The 17500-nt window shown below is 32.1% G+C and overlaps 1 protein-coding gene across 1 annotated transcript in view; it reads right to left on the bottom strand.

The window, feature by feature from the left end:
- LOC148272612 (uncharacterized) overlaps window positions 1-11857 on the bottom strand; it is a 303353-nt gene extending 291496 nt beyond the window's left edge. Inside the window, 1 exon segment of the mRNA XM_088239811.1 lies at window positions 11720-11857. Within this exon segment, the coding sequence (XP_088095937.1) occupies window positions 11720-11857 (138 nt within the window).
- Window positions 11858-17500: the final 5643 nt, after the last annotated feature.

The following is a 17500-nucleotide window of genomic DNA, read 5'->3' as shown; positions in this document are numbered from 1 at the left end:
TAATTTCTTTGTATTTAATATACAAATATAAATGTTAAAATTTTTTATGGTATGCAAAATAAAACATTTTCATTGGATTTCATTCTACTTTTTTTTTTTAACAAATGTGACGCGTTTCGCTTTCTTAAGACATTATCAAACTGAGTTAAATATTTACAAAGTATCCTTACATACTAACATTAATTACTTTTTAATGATATAAATGTACAATTGTGCTATTTTATAGAAGAATTTAAGTATTAAGGATTAAGAATTTAAGTATTAAGGATTTTGGCGCTATATAAATTATCCATATATATAAGACACTTATAATAATAAAGTGGGGACCATGCGCACACAAGTGCTGAAAGGATACAGAAAGATGGCTCGATGACATCGCCTCTATTGCCGGTAAAACATGGATGATGAAAGCGGGTGATAGGAAGGAATAGGGACATTTGGAAGAGGCTTTTAGCCAGCAATGGAGAGAATAATGGAGAGAAGAAGAAGAAGAAGAAGTCTTTATTTTTTCAGGTCTTAAGGTAGAAAAGTATCAGGAAAAAGACCAATCGAGAAAAAATATGTCATGGATTTTTTTCTTGTAACTGGAGAAAATTGAATCCGCGACGCCAGTCTCTCAGTTGACCGCCTAACCAAATGTCTTCATTAATCTTAGTTATTACAAAAATAGTGGAAAGGCTACATCAAAAATCTCCAAAGTAAAATTGAATTAATTTCATAACCTGCGAACTCATTTTCTGCATTAAATTTAGTTAAAGCTCAAGATCAATAGAAACAATGATTGCGCCAAGCAGATTTCCTTCCCAGTGTGGAGAATTGAGGGGAGTGTTGTGTACGCTGTTCTACGGGCTTACTGCTAAAGGTAAAATTGTGTTAGGGTAGGCTTTACCACCCCACAAGTAAGTAGCCAGCTCTGAAAGGGAAGTCGCAGGGGATGGAGAGGTAAACACTCACCGAGGATCTGTTTGCCTTACGAGCATTAATACCTCTCAGCAGAATGTATGCATTTACCTTGGGATCCTAACGGGACGTATTACGACGGAGCTATTTTGTTTTGAACGATTGCTCATTGTTCTCAACAGTTCAACCGCACTACACTTAACCTACATCTGCATTACTCATTATCTTCACTCTTTTATATTTTTGTAATGAAAAATACAATGCAACAATGGTTTTGTAATCGTCAGTAGTTTTTTTTGTAAACAATATGTTAGGTGTTAACTAGGCGCGTGCGGTGAATATTATCAGTATGGATACTCACAACAAATCGAGCCATAATCGGCAGAACAACGTAAAAGACAAATAGTGAATTGTGCAGTAGAAGGTTCTTTTAATTTGTGTTCCATTTATATATTTTTTTAAATTTGATAAATAAGGGTAGGTAAATAATAGCAAACCCAGCAAAATCCATCTTTCTTTATTTTGAGCAAATCACAAAAAACTGATGCAATACTTAACTAAAACTTTTTTTTTAAACTTCAATTTTTTAATTATTATCAAAAAATATTTTAAACGTAAGCAGTGATGACATAGGCATGATTATGTGAAGAAACGGTAGTGAAATAATACATTTAATTTCATAAATTTCAACTCTACAATACTCAAGTAGAGGTTGCCATGTTTGTAACAAACCCGATAGTTTAAAAGTCAACTTCTTACAAATAAAAACATATTTTTAACTGACTATGTTATAATTATTGTAAAAACTTGTATTCTGAATGATTTTCAATTAATATCTCACTTTTTTTAGATTTTGAATTTTGCCGGGTATGCAAGTAGTACCCTCAAATGGGATTTACAATGGTTGGTTACTGCCAATACTAAAATGACCGCCAAATAATTTAAATACCTTCCGCTTTTAAGATAGAGGCGGAAACGCTGTTTTGCCTATAACTCCGACGGTGGTGCGAGCTAGCGTAGCCGCCTACATTGTCGTCGGTTACGTTGTTTTGCTTAACCTAAAAATAATATGTCAAGATTTTTTTTAAAGAGTGGAATGATGCGGAGTTATACATAAAAAATAAAATTGGCCTGTAATTTTGGTTTATTTGTGAATGTTTTTATTTATTATTATAATGGCTGTTGTTTTCTTTTCATAAATTAAATCAATAATAATAAATATTTTTAAATGTGGCAGGTGAATTTTATCGAGCTATGATGTTTTAACACTTGTGCAAGGGGCAATAAGGAACACTTTTCCTTTTAAAAAATGCAATTAGAAAAAAATGTCGCTTACGTGGTTCTGCCGATTATGACTCGACATAATCATGTTCATACCTTTAGTAGGTATGATGGTAGATATCGAATTAAAATCAATATTGCAAAAAATCACTTCTGAAAAGTGCGCTAAGGTATTATATTACGAATATGGTGATATATAAGTTTTCCATTTAAATAATAATAATTCATAGTTGATATTTCATGAATTAACTGAACACAGCAGAAGGCGCGTCTAGCTGGGAGCTGTTAACATTAGGTCGAGATGTTCTCAAATTTTAGCCAAATTACAATAATACGCTGTTCAAAACTTTATTCAATTCGTTAGTAGTTTTTTTTTTCGCATTCGTGGAATTGTGGATGGGTATTAAGAGAGTGCTTTGAGAATTAGAACAAAGAGGTAAACCATGAACTGATAAGCGTTGAAATTTTTCACGTAGGTATATAGGAGCGTTAGGACTATGAAGTACACTGAACAGAAGTGAGAGGGAGTGATAGTCTCTCCATTTCAGTTGCCATTTCAGTTGCCATTTCAGTTGCCTACGATAATCAGAAATGTGGTCATATTTCCCAAGACCGAAAATGTACCTTATGCATGTATTCTGAAGTCGTTCAAGTTAAGGGTCAATCTACAGGGCTTGCGACCTGTCATTGGCTGGTTTAAGTGGCCACTTTACACACTATGTAACATTCACTATTCTGTCCATATTTGAACATCCATATTCCTTCAACTCTTTCATCTGTTGATTTTTGTGAAGTTAAATAGCTGAAACCTTTATTTATGCGGGTGAGATTTATTTCAATGAATTATTTCACCAACATACTAGGCAACGCCTGAAAATTTTATTTTTCAATTTCTATACTTCTTCACGGACCAGGTGGATTTATCTATTTATTTATTATTTATTTATTTATAATACGACTGGACTTTAAATATACCATCAAGGCCAAGGTCTCTTAATATGGAAAAAAGTAAACTGAACATATTATTTGAATTTAGAAATCACGTACGCACGAACATTTTTGGCAAAAAGTTTAGAAATATTTGTAGATTTTTTTTTCAATAATTATAGTTTTGAATAAGAAAATACATGTTATAATTTTCAAATATGTACGCCGCATCCACAGGGGCAGAACACGCGCTGCGTCCGTTATTTTCCAGTTTTAAAAATATGCTAAAAAAAATTGCCAAAAGTTATGCGTTACTGGAAAGAAAAAAAATGTTTCCATTCTTTGAGATACTGAGTTTGCTTGTATCTTGTATGTAACTCGTATTATTTTATTTTATTACAAGCCTTCAAAATGAAACGTCCGACGAAAGTGATTATTTTCGACACCTCTTTCTATTGGAGTTCAGTCAAGAGAATAAAGCTGCCAACGCTACTCGCGATATTTGCGCAGTGTACGGTGAAGATATTATAAATTAATGACTAAGTTGTTGTAAAAAAATGAAAGAGAATACATTATCGCCTAATTTTTAAGTGGCAATTTTTTATTTTATTTATTATAATTTTTCCTTTTTTTATAAATTATATACATATATGTCGACCTCGTGGTGTAATGGTCAGCGAGTTTGCTTACCATGCAAGAGGTCTTTCCGCCATGGTTGATATGGAATATTTATTTAAAAGGGTGTTTTCACACTAAAATATTTCATAGTCCTTGGGCTAGTACCTGGAAGCGTAAGACTGATCACCTTACCGTCATGTTACAAAATTGATCGAAATATGCTGCGAATTGTGTACCAAAGAAAAAAAATTAAAAAAAAAAATTATGATGATATATTTGTATGCGTATGTATGTACGTAAATATAGATGAATGTGTGTCTATGTACTTTCTACTTCTTCTTTTTTCTCTTCCTTTCCTGTTCTCCCGTCCTACTTTCTTTGACTCCTTGCGAACAGAACGTTTTGTTTTTTTATTAATTTCCATGTAAAAGCCGTAATCGATCTTGTTATTCTGTATGTATTGTTTATTAATATGGCGGTGCTGGTTTCATGAAATTAAATAAATAAGATGAGAAAATGAAAAATTAATAATTTGTTGTTCATTTTTTGCTGTGCCTTTTAGTTCTCTTTATTTTGTTGATGTATACAACAGAGTAAGCATGAGCGTTTGATAAAACGGGCCTTAGTCTATTGCGGGCAGTCCCCGGCTATTTTTCTACTTTTGTCTCCTCTCAATTACTAAAATGCCTAAATGTACGCTAAGATACTGCACAAATCGATCTGGAAAATATAGAAAAAGAAATAGTTTAATCTTTCACCGGTAAGCAATAACCTTATCTTAATCAATATTTTTTTTAAATGGCTATTTTAACGTCATAAAACGTCTTATTAATATGTTTTCCCGTGAGTTAGCTCCTGTCTGTCCTGCTCAGTTACTAGTGAAACGACAAACAAAAGTTTCTGAATAGAACTTACAGTAGACCAATGTAAACAGTCCGTGCTTTTACTGTAGTACGTGTTTTGCTTGCCAAAGTCGGCTTGGTATGACGTGAGGACATTCGTTTCCTCCACAGGTCATTCCCTTTTCTTTAGGGACGATATTTTAGCTCGGATTTGTATGGACTGTAATCTACATACATTGTATCTTAACGTTTTATTTGGAATAAACGAACACAATGTATGACACCAACAAATTAATCAATAATATTTATTCCTTAATTTTATATCATAGTTTGTAATAAGATATTTCCTGTACAAAACATAAAGTTTTCCCTGAAGATGGCTCCTGCAATGGTAGCCAAAACATCCAAACGAATTCAATCTGCACGGGATCACTAATAAAATATACATAATGTTGACAGTTGAAGTTGACAGTTAACTGTACCACAGGCTTGGGATGCGCGCGCAGTACTAGGTTCAAATATTTCTCCTGATTTTCGTAATACACGACACAAAATTCATTAGCTCAAATCTTGCTCTAGATCTTATACCATTTTTTAGGCTTCTCATTTATTAACTTGAATATTTTTACTGAAATCAAGAAGAGGCAATATTGCCAATCGAAAGTTCTATCACGAAAAAAAAAACAATTTACTTATTGGAATGGAGCAAAATACATGAAAAACAAACCAATTTGTGGAATACACTGAAGTGGGAGAATTTATTGGTAAATTCAGTACATTTATATTTATTTATTAATAATCAAATTTCCTAGCAATGATTGCACACTGTAATTGGACAGACTTTTTTCAACGACCACTTAAACTCGTATGCTCCAATTATTGTAATTACCATTGGTTGTATGAAATATCATCCCGACTGCTACGAAACAACTGCAGTATTCCCAATGCAACAACGAAATAAATAATTAAATTATAATTAATTACACGGTCGTCGATTTGTTTTTATTTATTATTCATTTATAAGTAATTTATACATAAATTTCACATTTTACAAAATGGCACAAAAAACACTCGGTGTAGGTTCAGTATATGAAGGGTCGGCAAGCCAGAAATATAAGTATGCCCAATGTTGCATCGGTTCCTATTTGGGCAAATGCCTGTTCTAAGAAACCGATTTGTTGCGGCGGATTTGTTTTATATAACATTTTCAACTAATTCCGTACTTACTTTTGACCTTTATTTTATCAGCAACGTCGTCATGATCATTCCCGTTTCCGCAGCCAGTGATGCATAAGGTGATAAGTCTAACGCATCGGGTGCCAATAAAATATTGCAGTTTGAATATCCTTTAAAATCAATATTTCTCTTCGAATCCACTAGGAATCGAACCCGAGACATCAAGAATGGTAAGCGATCGCGCCAACTAGTTTTCGGCGAGGCGGACTTATCTCCGCTCGACTTTGGAGAGCAGCGATCGAGTTGAAAACACTCATCCAAGGTTCTGGTTCTTTTTTAATCAAATTAATATTAATGTTGGATTTTACGTTAGACGTTACGTAACGTTACGTTAGACAATACATAAAGTTATTTTTAAATCATCCAAAAATCAAAAAAATGCTGACACAAAAAATATTATGTATTATTTAAAAAAAGTGCCTTTGGTATAAGTCCCGAATTTCTAACACACGTTCAAATTCAGACAACGAGCAACTTTTAAATTTTCATTTTGTTTTATGATATTTATTGTTTTCGATATAAAATTTCTCCATAAAATATTAAATTATAAAAAGTATATACTAACTTCATCAAGAAAATATGAATATATGCCGGTCTGAGAACACTCAGACATGACACATAAACTGCCTTTATTTTTAAGCAATGCAACATACCACACACCTTTAGCCTGCATGTTTGGGGAATATAACATATACTGCCGAAATAACGAAATCGAAATATTTCATGATACTCCCAACTTTTGCGAATAATCTCTTAGGAATAAATCTTAGTTAACAAGTACACACGCACAACTTATTTTGTATTGTATTGTATATAGTATAAGGAATAAAATATATAATTATCATTCCCTTTCCGCACTAATGCAGCATAGGGCACTGCATTGGTACACCAATCGCAGCGTTTCTTGATCATTTCTGTTACATGGCGGTAAGATAATCAGTCTTAGGCTTCAGGTGCCAGTTCAAAGACTATGAAATATTCTAGTGTAAATATACCTTTTTAAATAAATATTTCATCTCGAACATGTCGGGAATCGAACCCGAGACCTCTTCATGGTAGGCAGCATCCAAAAAAAAATTCTTCTTTTAAATTAATAATACACGTATGCACAAATAACATAAACAAAGACGACGGGCTGAAATTAAACTCAACATAGTTCCCGGCACTTTTCACTACAAAAATGACACGGAATGTACATATTGCCGTCTGCAACACGGCACAAATTACTAGTACGTAAACAAATATTTTTTTTATCAAAACAAACAGTTTTCCTAAAAATGGCTCCTACAATGGTAGCCAAAGCGTCGGAATGAATCGAACTTATACGGGATCACTGGGAAAAATTCAGTTAAGAATAACAAATACGGAAACATCTATTTTTCGTCACAAAACATGAAAAAATGTTGAAGATTATAAAATTCTACCGTACCGAATAAAAATGATTATTGATAAATTTATAGCATAGGCATAAATGCATGTCTTGAAAGACGCGGGGCATCACATTCGTTACCTCTTGACTATTTTATAGCGTCATTACTGAAGTCGGGAAGGCGTTGTACAGTCGCACGGGGGTAGAAACGAGTTACCCACTTCCCGTAATTCCATCGGATGATTATTATTCGGGATCCCTCTAGCGGCAGTTACAGGTACTGCGGGAGCTCATTATACAGCCCCCCATCCCTATACACCACCCCCTCCCTAACCTGTCAATTTAAATCGAAATGTTGTGAGCGCGCCGTGCGATTGCTATATTTCAAAGCTGAATATTTTCATGCACTGTTGTTGATACTAATATTTTTTACACCTTTTGAAAAGTTTGTCCGAGCCTTTTGTTTAGTTTGTTTTGGCTTGTAATTGGCAATAGTGATGTAGTGTACATTTAAATAAATTATGAAATAAATAAATGAATGCATAAAAAGAGGAATGAAAAAATATAAAAAAATAAAACTTTAGTTTTAGTGATTTGCTAATATTCTAAGTGCCCCTCTTTCCCGACAAACCCGCAAAAGAAGCGGCAGGTTAATAAGAACCCCCAATTAAAAGTTGTGTAATTATCCCTTCCCTCTTTACTCTCCTCTCCCCGTCTCACCTACTGTCCCCGTCACCCCTTAGTGCCGGAAACTCATGACGACTTATCAATACTAAGCGAAAATACAAATAAGAATACTATTTATCTCGACCCTTTGAAATCCGATATTTTCTCTATCCTCCTTCCTCATAAATTTAACCCTCATTGAACCATTACGGTGGTGCTTTTGGTGTAACGGTTGAGACGCTCGCTTTTAGAACAAGGTTTCGGGTTTGGCTTCCGGTAAGATTACAATAATTAAATATGATTTTTCTTCATTTGCAGTGTTCTTCACTGTTATTCTCTATTGTAATTGGACAATTAGACGACTCAGACTATTGTGGTTCAAACGTCTGCGTCTGTCAGTTATAATGTTTATAAAAAAATGGTTACCAGTGGATAAGGGTAAACCTATTTTGTGAATTATTTTGATGACAAAACAATTGTAACGATTTTAACTGTCAAATTTCTCCTTATTATTTTTATTTATTTTTTATTTTTCCTGTTTTTTTATTTTTTTATTGGATTTAGCATTTCCAAATATATTTTATTTTAACATTGAAAATGGTTCACTTTATATTTATGTTAAATTTTTTAAAGATTATTGGTATATTTTTTATTTTATATTAATGCTTCATTTTTTATAAATATTTATGTTGTCTAATTTACATTCATGTTTTATTTTCTAATTATTAATTTAATATTTTCCTCTTTTATATTTGGGCTTTAATTTTTATTATTATAGGTATATTTTCTAATTTACATTTATTTTAATATTGCACTGTTTGCTGACGACATTAATATATTTAAAAAAATGTAACGTATAAAAAGAAGTTTAGTCAGCGTCTCAAATCAATTTTGATAAAAAACTGCAGTTAATAAACAAATATTTCATATTAATTAAATAGCTTACGATGGAACAAAGATTTATTTTAAGAGTAGCGTCAAATTTTAAAAAATATATTTACTGTTAAACAATTGAACTATTTATAAGAAAGAAGTAGACTTAATACAACTCTTCGGTTCGGTAAAATTATGCTATGGAAAGAGTACAAAATGAATTCTTGCGCTTTATAAATTATAAATATAAAAAACATGGAATCCTTAAACTTCGATTTTCTAACAGGTGAAATGAGATCACCCTAATTGTCAGACCGTGGAGTTATGTCTGATTTGTTATTTTTATTTAAAATATTGTCCATAATTTATAGCCCTGCTTTGTTTGAACTTATTAAAATTCAAATACCTGGTAGATTAACAAGAAGCAAAGAAATATTTTTTGTAACAATAATTTACGACCTCCGTGGTGTAGTGGTCAAGACCCCTGACTCACACACGGAAGGTTCCGAGTTCGATTCCCGATGAGAACACAAAAATAAAAATGTTTTTTTTTTCTCAAGCCTTGGTGTTCTGTGATGTAATTCACCACTGTAATTGGGCCTTCTGGCCTATTGTGGTGCAATAATAAATAAATAATTATTCATAAAAGCAACTTCGAAATGCATTCATATTTACCTAGAATACATAGGTATGGTTATCAGTTTGAGCAAATATTTAACATTTTCATTACAAATTCGTTAAATCAATTGAAATATACATAATCTCCGTCGGTATTTCATTAAAAGTGATAGATTTTATATTTTACATTTTTTTTGTAATTTTAATAATAAACATTGCGCTCAAGTTTTAAAAAAAGAATTATTCCTGTAAAAAACAAACTTCTTTATTTCAACTTTATTTGATTTAGTTTTGAATAATTCTCAACTTAACTTAATTATTTTTATATTTTAGTATGGTATATCAACATCATTTCTCTTATTTTTTATTTTCCTTATGTTATAATAGTAAAAATACTTTATAGTTTTAGTCCACTTTTATTTATAATTATTTTTTTATTTTTTACCAGCGACCGGGTTTCGTCGAGATTTTATGTTATGTACCCTATCTTCTATCTATTCCTGTAAAAAAAACAAACTTATTTCAACTTCATTTGATTTAATTTTGTATAATTCTCAACTTAACTTATTTATATTTTAGTATAGTATAGCACAATTTATTACTCTTATTTTTTATTTTACTTATGTTATGTACCCTATCTTGCTGTTGCATTTCACTTTGAAAACATTTAAATTGTTTTTTAATAAACTTTAATTTAATTAAATTTCAATTATACTAATAAATAATATATATAATAATAAATAAATAATTTTTATCAACAGTCACAATATTATCTAATGATTCAGTCACTTGCAAACAGTTCTCAAATCTAAGAACATGGTCAAAAGTTCCTTCCTACCACTGTATTAACACGTCTTTATCGGCTTGTTATTACCTACGTGTTATTAAAATAAAACTAGAAGGTAATTTATTTGAAATAAATCTAAGAAATTATAAAGGCTTCTTGTAATTTCCTTGTTCCCTATTGAAATACAATCCTAAAATAGATTTATAAGAAATTATATTTTATTATTATTGGGATAAGAACATTTTATTTGGAACAGTGGCGTACAAAATAAATTAAAAACATGTTAATATTGAATCAAGATAATTATGAATGTGAAGAATTAAGATAAAAAAATGGTTAATTTTAATAGTACAGTTCGGTCGATCGAGCAGCTCAAATAGAGCAGAACCCAATATGAGTGTCATTGACTCGATTACTACTCACGGGTAAAAATTCAGAATAGAAAAATTGAGCGGCGATAAGTTCGTCTCGTATAGTATTTGGAGCGTTCGCCTACCACGCGAGGTTTTGAGTTCGATTCCTGGCAGAGCGGATGTAAACTATTGATTTAGAAGGTTGTTTAAACTGCAATATTTTGTTGTTGTAGGACTGGCGCCTGAAACGTGGGACTGATCACCCAAAATACGCTGCATTTAGTTTACAAGTGCAGTGCCCTATGGATCACTGGTTGCGCAAAAGGGAATGATGATGATTTTTGTGTGGATTTTTCGATTAAATCAAAAAATAATTTAGGATATGTAATTAACAAAATTAAAATTAAACATAAAAAAACGATTTAAAAAGTGTAATAAATGAATTTTTCCAAAATATGTTGCTTTGTAAAATTAAAGTAAACATGTTTTCATGCCAAAATGCATTTTTCTAATGAACTTCATTGTCAAACTGGTCTCAAAATCATAATTAATAACTGCAGGTTTATTGTTTTTTTATTATTATTGTTTTGTTACACCACTGCTTGTGATTGTCCATTGTTGGTCCCAAGTTAGGTTTGTTAAGACTCCTACATTTACATTACTAAGTGTCACTTTAAATTGACATTTAGAAAGCCTGTCATCCGTTTCCCGATAATTTCGTTATGATAAAGTATTCATAAAACGTCTGTGTACCAGAAACCCACTCCTCCCTCCTCCCGCGACAGTTGGCAATTCGTGACAATGAATCAGGGGATAGGGGAGGAATGTAATGATTTAGAAAATCCAATCAAATCAGATCTGTTTAAGACAAAACAGTGAGGTTGATTTTCACTTTGACTCGAGATGTTTTAAGTCGCCGACGTCAGTTTTCGGATGAAACAAATTATTTTTGACAGACTGTTAATCGTTTTAATCCTCTAGAGAAATTATCTACTGATAATTTAACTGACATCATATTTAACTGTTAGTCGTATCACTTTCTAAACTTCAATCACGATTATACAATTATTTCAGGATTAATTTTAACATGACAGAAACAGATTAGGGTGTTTAATTTCTGACCGGTTTTGGAATGAATCTTTCTTTTTTCTTCTTTCTTATCCATATCTGCTTCTCAGTGGGGCGTGTGGACATCACAAGATGCCTTCAAGAAGCCCCATTACCAACTAGCACTGACGCCTCTACCCACTTCAATCCCGCGTCCCTTAGCTCCGCCGAACAAAGCCAAAAGATCGTCATCGATAGCTTTCCTGGACGGTGGCCTGCAGCTGTGAAGAAGAGGCAGCTTTGGTCCACCGTCGAACCTCCAGAATTCTTCTGTGTCCATCCTCGGACCTTAATGTTTGTAACAAAATCGAACCACCTAATTCCGAATATTTTTCTCAAGCCCTTACTCTCGTAACTCGGAAGATAAGTGTTAAGAGTTTTGGTAAGTAATGGCATTTCATTTTGACCAAGTATTGACCAGAATTCCAGACAGCCCACGTATTATTAAAAACTGATCTAGCAATTTTTAGGCGGATTGTTAACTTTTCGTCAGTGCCACCATCCTCAGTTTTGTCAACTCCCAAGTATTTAAATCTATCGAATTTCTTGATCTTCTACACGTAAAATTTGAGACGATGCTCAGAGTGGGGACAGGATTTGTTGCACATAATCTGGGTCTTTTTGGTACAAATATGATATTAAGACACGGACGAGCGAAGAAAAAATAAACTATCGTCGATTAATAATTAAATATTTCTAATTGATTTTTTTCTCATACTAGATAGCACAGTCAATAAAAAAGTCTAGCCTTACGGGAAATTGGATACAAAAATGTATTCTTACACGCCGTCAAAATAAGACAATTTAATTGTTCAGTGAAGTTTCTTAAAAATGTATGAACATAATAATAAGAACTAACTACTTTTAACGACGTCACTAGTTCTTCCAAAATAACCAATGATAAAAGAGATGTAAGTTGGCTTACGGTAAGTCTACTAACCAATCAGCAAAACGCCACAAAAAAAGGGGAAAGGAACTTGAGACGTCAAACGCGGAGTAATTCCAAAAATACAAAACTATAAAAAATCACACACTTAGCTAAAATAAAAATAAACTTTTATTTAATAGTCACTGAACATCCTTATTGCACCGGTATATTATTTGGATGATTTGTTACACAATAACAAGACGGATTTAGATTCCATTAATGAAAACGCCATAAAATGTTTTTTTATTTATTTCAGTGTTTTTATAATATACAGAGGTTTATTCTGTCAGGTCCCGACTAGCAAGGAATATCATGTATTAGGACGGACTTTTTTTATGCATTGTGTTTTTTTTATTGAATGTAACTTAAACATTAATACCAATGATAATAAAAAATGTAACAAACATAATTTACAGAATAAAAAATAAAAAAAATATTTAAATCCACAAAATATTTTTTCAGAGCTGTATAACAGGTCCACTTTTTATCCACATGTTTACAATCTTCTCATATGCATTACAACTGACATACGTCTTTATGTCGGGGTCCAATATGTTAAAAAACTTGGGACGCAACACTGTAAAAAATGCAGTTCCGCTTTGAGGTATTGTGGGATTACAGCGAAAAAACACTATTTTATAAAGATGTTTCATGTCCAATTTGTAGATCCCATCTCAAACCACGCAAAATGCATTTTTTTTTGTACCTGAATCGGCTCAAAAATGCACCGCCATATTATTCTGTTCTTAATTCAAATCAACCCAACAACGTAGACGCAGTCTGTACCGTACGCAGACTCCGCGGGTCGATATTACGGTTAACGGGTCGTCGGGGACGGCGGGGGTGGGGGAGGGGGAAGTGGTTAGCGAGCCCCCTGCCCGCCCTCTCCTCCCGCCTCCGCCGCGCTTCGCCCACCGTCTGTCTACACACAAACATTTCAGGATTGAGATTCGGAGGAGCGATGGACGATTCTGTAGGTTGCGTTGTTACGACTGACCCATTTTCCACTATTACGGGATTATTGTGTTTATTTTTACGTACGGAAAAGGGCTTATTAAGATAAACTTAACTGCTTGTGAGTGGCATCTACTTAAGATAATTATGTCTCTTTGATCGCGGGTTGTAAATTTAAAACTAGCGGGGTGGAAATCCGAACAAAGATGGAGAAAAAAATATCATAGAAGTCTTGCCATTTATCATCATTTTTTTCTTATCCGCATCAAATGTTGCACATGGCACAGCATTGTCTATTGGTAGTGTTATCAGTTTGACACTTCAGATAATAAAACGAAACATTACAGCGTTCATCCACCTGCAAACCAATATATTTTTTTAAAATTCATTTAATTTTAGTTATTATTAATATTTAAAGCATACACTTTCTGGTCAAACATTTTACGAAATGTTGATAAATATTTGCACATTTTATTTTATTAGGTACTTTAATTTTATTTGTTTTTTTTAAATATTATTTATTTAATAATTTATTTATCTTATTTATTTCATTTATTTTATTTATTTCATGAATATAATTTATTTTATTTCATATTATTCATTTTATTAGTTTATTAATTTCAATCATTTAATAATTTTATTATTTTTTTATTTTATTATTTTTTTATTTTTTTATTATTTAATTTTTTTTTTCAATCATATAAAATTGAACGTATCCCTAACCCTATGAGGCCAAGAATCCTGTGTTGAGTTAGGATACAACATAATATAAAGTGGAAGTATGCAGATTATTAAAGAGTACTACAAATGTTTTTTTTACATAAACATAAATTTTAATAAACACCTGGATAACATGCTCAATATTACTATGTATAAATATACGCAATGTCTCGCAGCAGTCTTTTGCAATTTTACGTCCATCCTACCAGAAATCGAACCCAGAACCTCAAAAATGGTAGGCGAACGCGCTTACTATTTCACAACGATGTGAAATTATATCCACTAGATTTCAATTTTAACGATTTTTACTTGAGTAGACAAAAACGTGTCAAAAACACTCGACCAGTGATCTGGTTCTTTTTCGCACTTAGAACTTCATTCTTTATCTGCCCGGAAACCGAATTTAAAGTCAACAATGTTCTGAGTATGTCCAAATATTTGTAGACTGGCTGGATTGCACTCTTCGAGGAGTAATTAAGATTTGAATTTATCGCAGCAGAGCAAAATATTTATACGTATGATTATTATCATTAATTGTAGTGCTTTCACACTTATAGATTACGCAGACAGGGTATAGTCTAAGCTTATAACCGAGTTGCACTGTTTAAGGCCGCGCAAAATATTTCTAAAAAGGGAATATGGATATCTAAGCACTTACAGGGCTTATGATCTTACGATCTTATTTATTTATTTTGATGTGCCAATATTGCACCCTACGCACCACTGGGTTTCGACAGAGAAATGAATTATAATGGTGATTCCTGTACAAACAGACATATTTTTAAAAATTGTTTTTTTAAATACTTTTTAACTAGGTAACGTTAGCTGATATTTCCGTCTTAGAAATAAATAAAATATACACTTCTGATGTAGTTGTTTTTATTATACAGTAAACAAAGAAGTTTTTGAAATTTGAAAATAAAAACAAAGATAAACCTCAAAGCTGAAAATACTAACTGAAATTTACCTTTATACATTATTTTCAAATTCGTAATTAAAAAGAAGAAAGTTTGAGTTTATTATTGCTTCAATATTATCATAATAATAAGGGAAAAAACTCTCAACAAACAAACACAATACGTAAATTGTTTTTCTCTTTTTTCGTAAAAAAAAAACAATTTTCGCGTTCTTATGATTAACTCAAATATTTTGGAAACATTTTATTTTAGTCGCAAAAAACCTTGTTATAAAATGGGAATCGAAAGTTATGCTACAGTAGAATTCGAACCTTGGACGTCCCGATCCAGAGTCCGCGACATCATCCACGGAACCACAACCCGTCTCGATAAAATTGTTAATTTCTTTTCAACATTGCTTTAAATCATGTTGGTACGATAAGGAAGCCATTTATTAAAAAAATAAAATATTTTACTGCAAGAAAAAATTATCATATTTCTTCTATCCGCACCTAGAGGTGCATAGGGCACTGCTTTGACACTCCAATTACAGGGCATCTAGATCATTTTCGTTACATGGAAGATAAGGTGATCAGTGCCAGTCAAGGAACAATGATATATTGTAGTGTAGAACCACCTTTAAAACCAATATTTCACATCCATTTTGCCAGAAATCGAACCCCGGGCCCAAAAATGGTAGGAAAACGCGCTTACCAGTACACAGTAAGGTGGACTTAACTCCGCTCGATTTTTTTAGCAGGACTTTTTTCTGAGAGTAGCCATCGTGTGAACAACGCTCGTCCAGGGTTCTGGTTCTTTTGCAACTGTATTCTTCATCCATTCTGACGTAGTAAAAACAATATGGCTTTAATGTATTTATGGAGTATTCACCAATTTAGCCACTTTTCTTTTTTATTATATTCAGGAATATGGGGAATATTAAGGGCATTTAAACAGAGATTTAAAATGAGACAGAGAAAATAAAATATTTATTCTATGTAATTTAAACGATTTTAATATATTAATACACACATAAGAAACATTTTTGTAACTCGTACGCTGTGGAAGGTAAGTAAGAAATTATTTTGATTTGTTATTGTTCAAAAAAATGTGTTAATTGAAAAAGTAGTCGTGCAATTTGTAGACATAGAATGAATTGTTTGTGCTTTTTTTCTTAGTAAAGAATTGATTGAATTACTTATGTATGATGCTTTGATATAAAACAAAGCCTTTTTGGCTCGCATCTTTGTTCTGCAAATACTCTTCTTATATTATAATAACATTACCCTCCCCCGTAAAGGCTTCGTTCCCTCGCCGAATCGAGCACATAATTGAGAATGAGTAAATTTCTTTCAGTAGCTAGTTTCGCAATTTCAGCTTATTAAATTTTCCGAGTAAAACATAATTATTTTTTGACTCAAAGAAGTTTTTAAGCTAATGAGAATTTCGAACAATTTTTCTTAGAAATTCAGCATAAAATACAGTGCCAAAAACGTTTTCAAAATAAATTCATTCAAATAAAAGGTCAACATTTTAAACAATGCATTACACGGCGCTTGAAATGTTAAATGTCAAATACATATCTGATATTTCATGAAAAAAAAAATTGTTTTTATTTTAAAATATAAAAAAGATGTTTTCAAATATTACGTATACCAAATAAATAATTTTGTTGGTAATTCATTATAAGTGCGATTACTTTTAATTTAATAAGGGCCGGTTTTATAAACATCCGTTCGTTAACTTGATACTATTTTTAACTAATATTTGGTATACCAGCCAATAATTTCGTTTTATGAATGTTCGTAACGTTTCAGTCGTTAAATCTATGGTAAAATGGTAACTGGCTGATTTTGGCCGGTAAAATGCATAACGATCTGTTATCTTCGGCGCCGTTGCCGTATTTGACATGGCAGTTATTTTATCACATTGTTATTTGATCAAATCTCCGCCCAATGAACGTTTTTCCTCCACGTGGTGGTATAAAATCAACTTAAGTCTAATGGAAAAATACATTTTAAACGCTTATTACTTACAGCCAATCTGCCAAGAAAAATGGATTTTTACCCTTCAAAATAGTCGCACTGTATCTAAATTATGCTATTAACACAAATGATTAAATAATAAAGTAAACTCTTTTAACCTACTCTCCAAAATAAATCTCAATGTCCCCTTTCGCATAACAAGAAATAAGTATTTGTTCCATCTGGCAGTCTGTAGCAGTAACTATGCACAACAATCTTTCCTATATCGTTCTTGCTTTAACTGTTAAGCCGTTATTCATCTATAGCTATATTTAACATGTCCCTTAATTTATTTAAAAATAAATTAAGAATCCTTATTTCTGGCTGCGATACGATTTCACTAACTATTTAATAGTGCTCACACTTACACACACCTGAACACTTACTCCTACACTAATACA

Source organism: Micrasema longulum, unplaced genomic scaffold, assembly GCF_059751315.1.
Source record: "Micrasema longulum isolate JH-2025_06_02 unplaced genomic scaffold, ASM5975131v1 h1tg002274l, whole genome shotgun sequence".
Classification (NCBI taxonomy): domain Eukaryota; kingdom Metazoa; phylum Arthropoda; class Insecta; order Trichoptera; family Brachycentridae; genus Micrasema; species Micrasema longulum.
The sequence above is the reverse complement of the archived record's forward strand: the minus strand, read 5'-3'. Positions and strand labels throughout refer to the sequence as shown.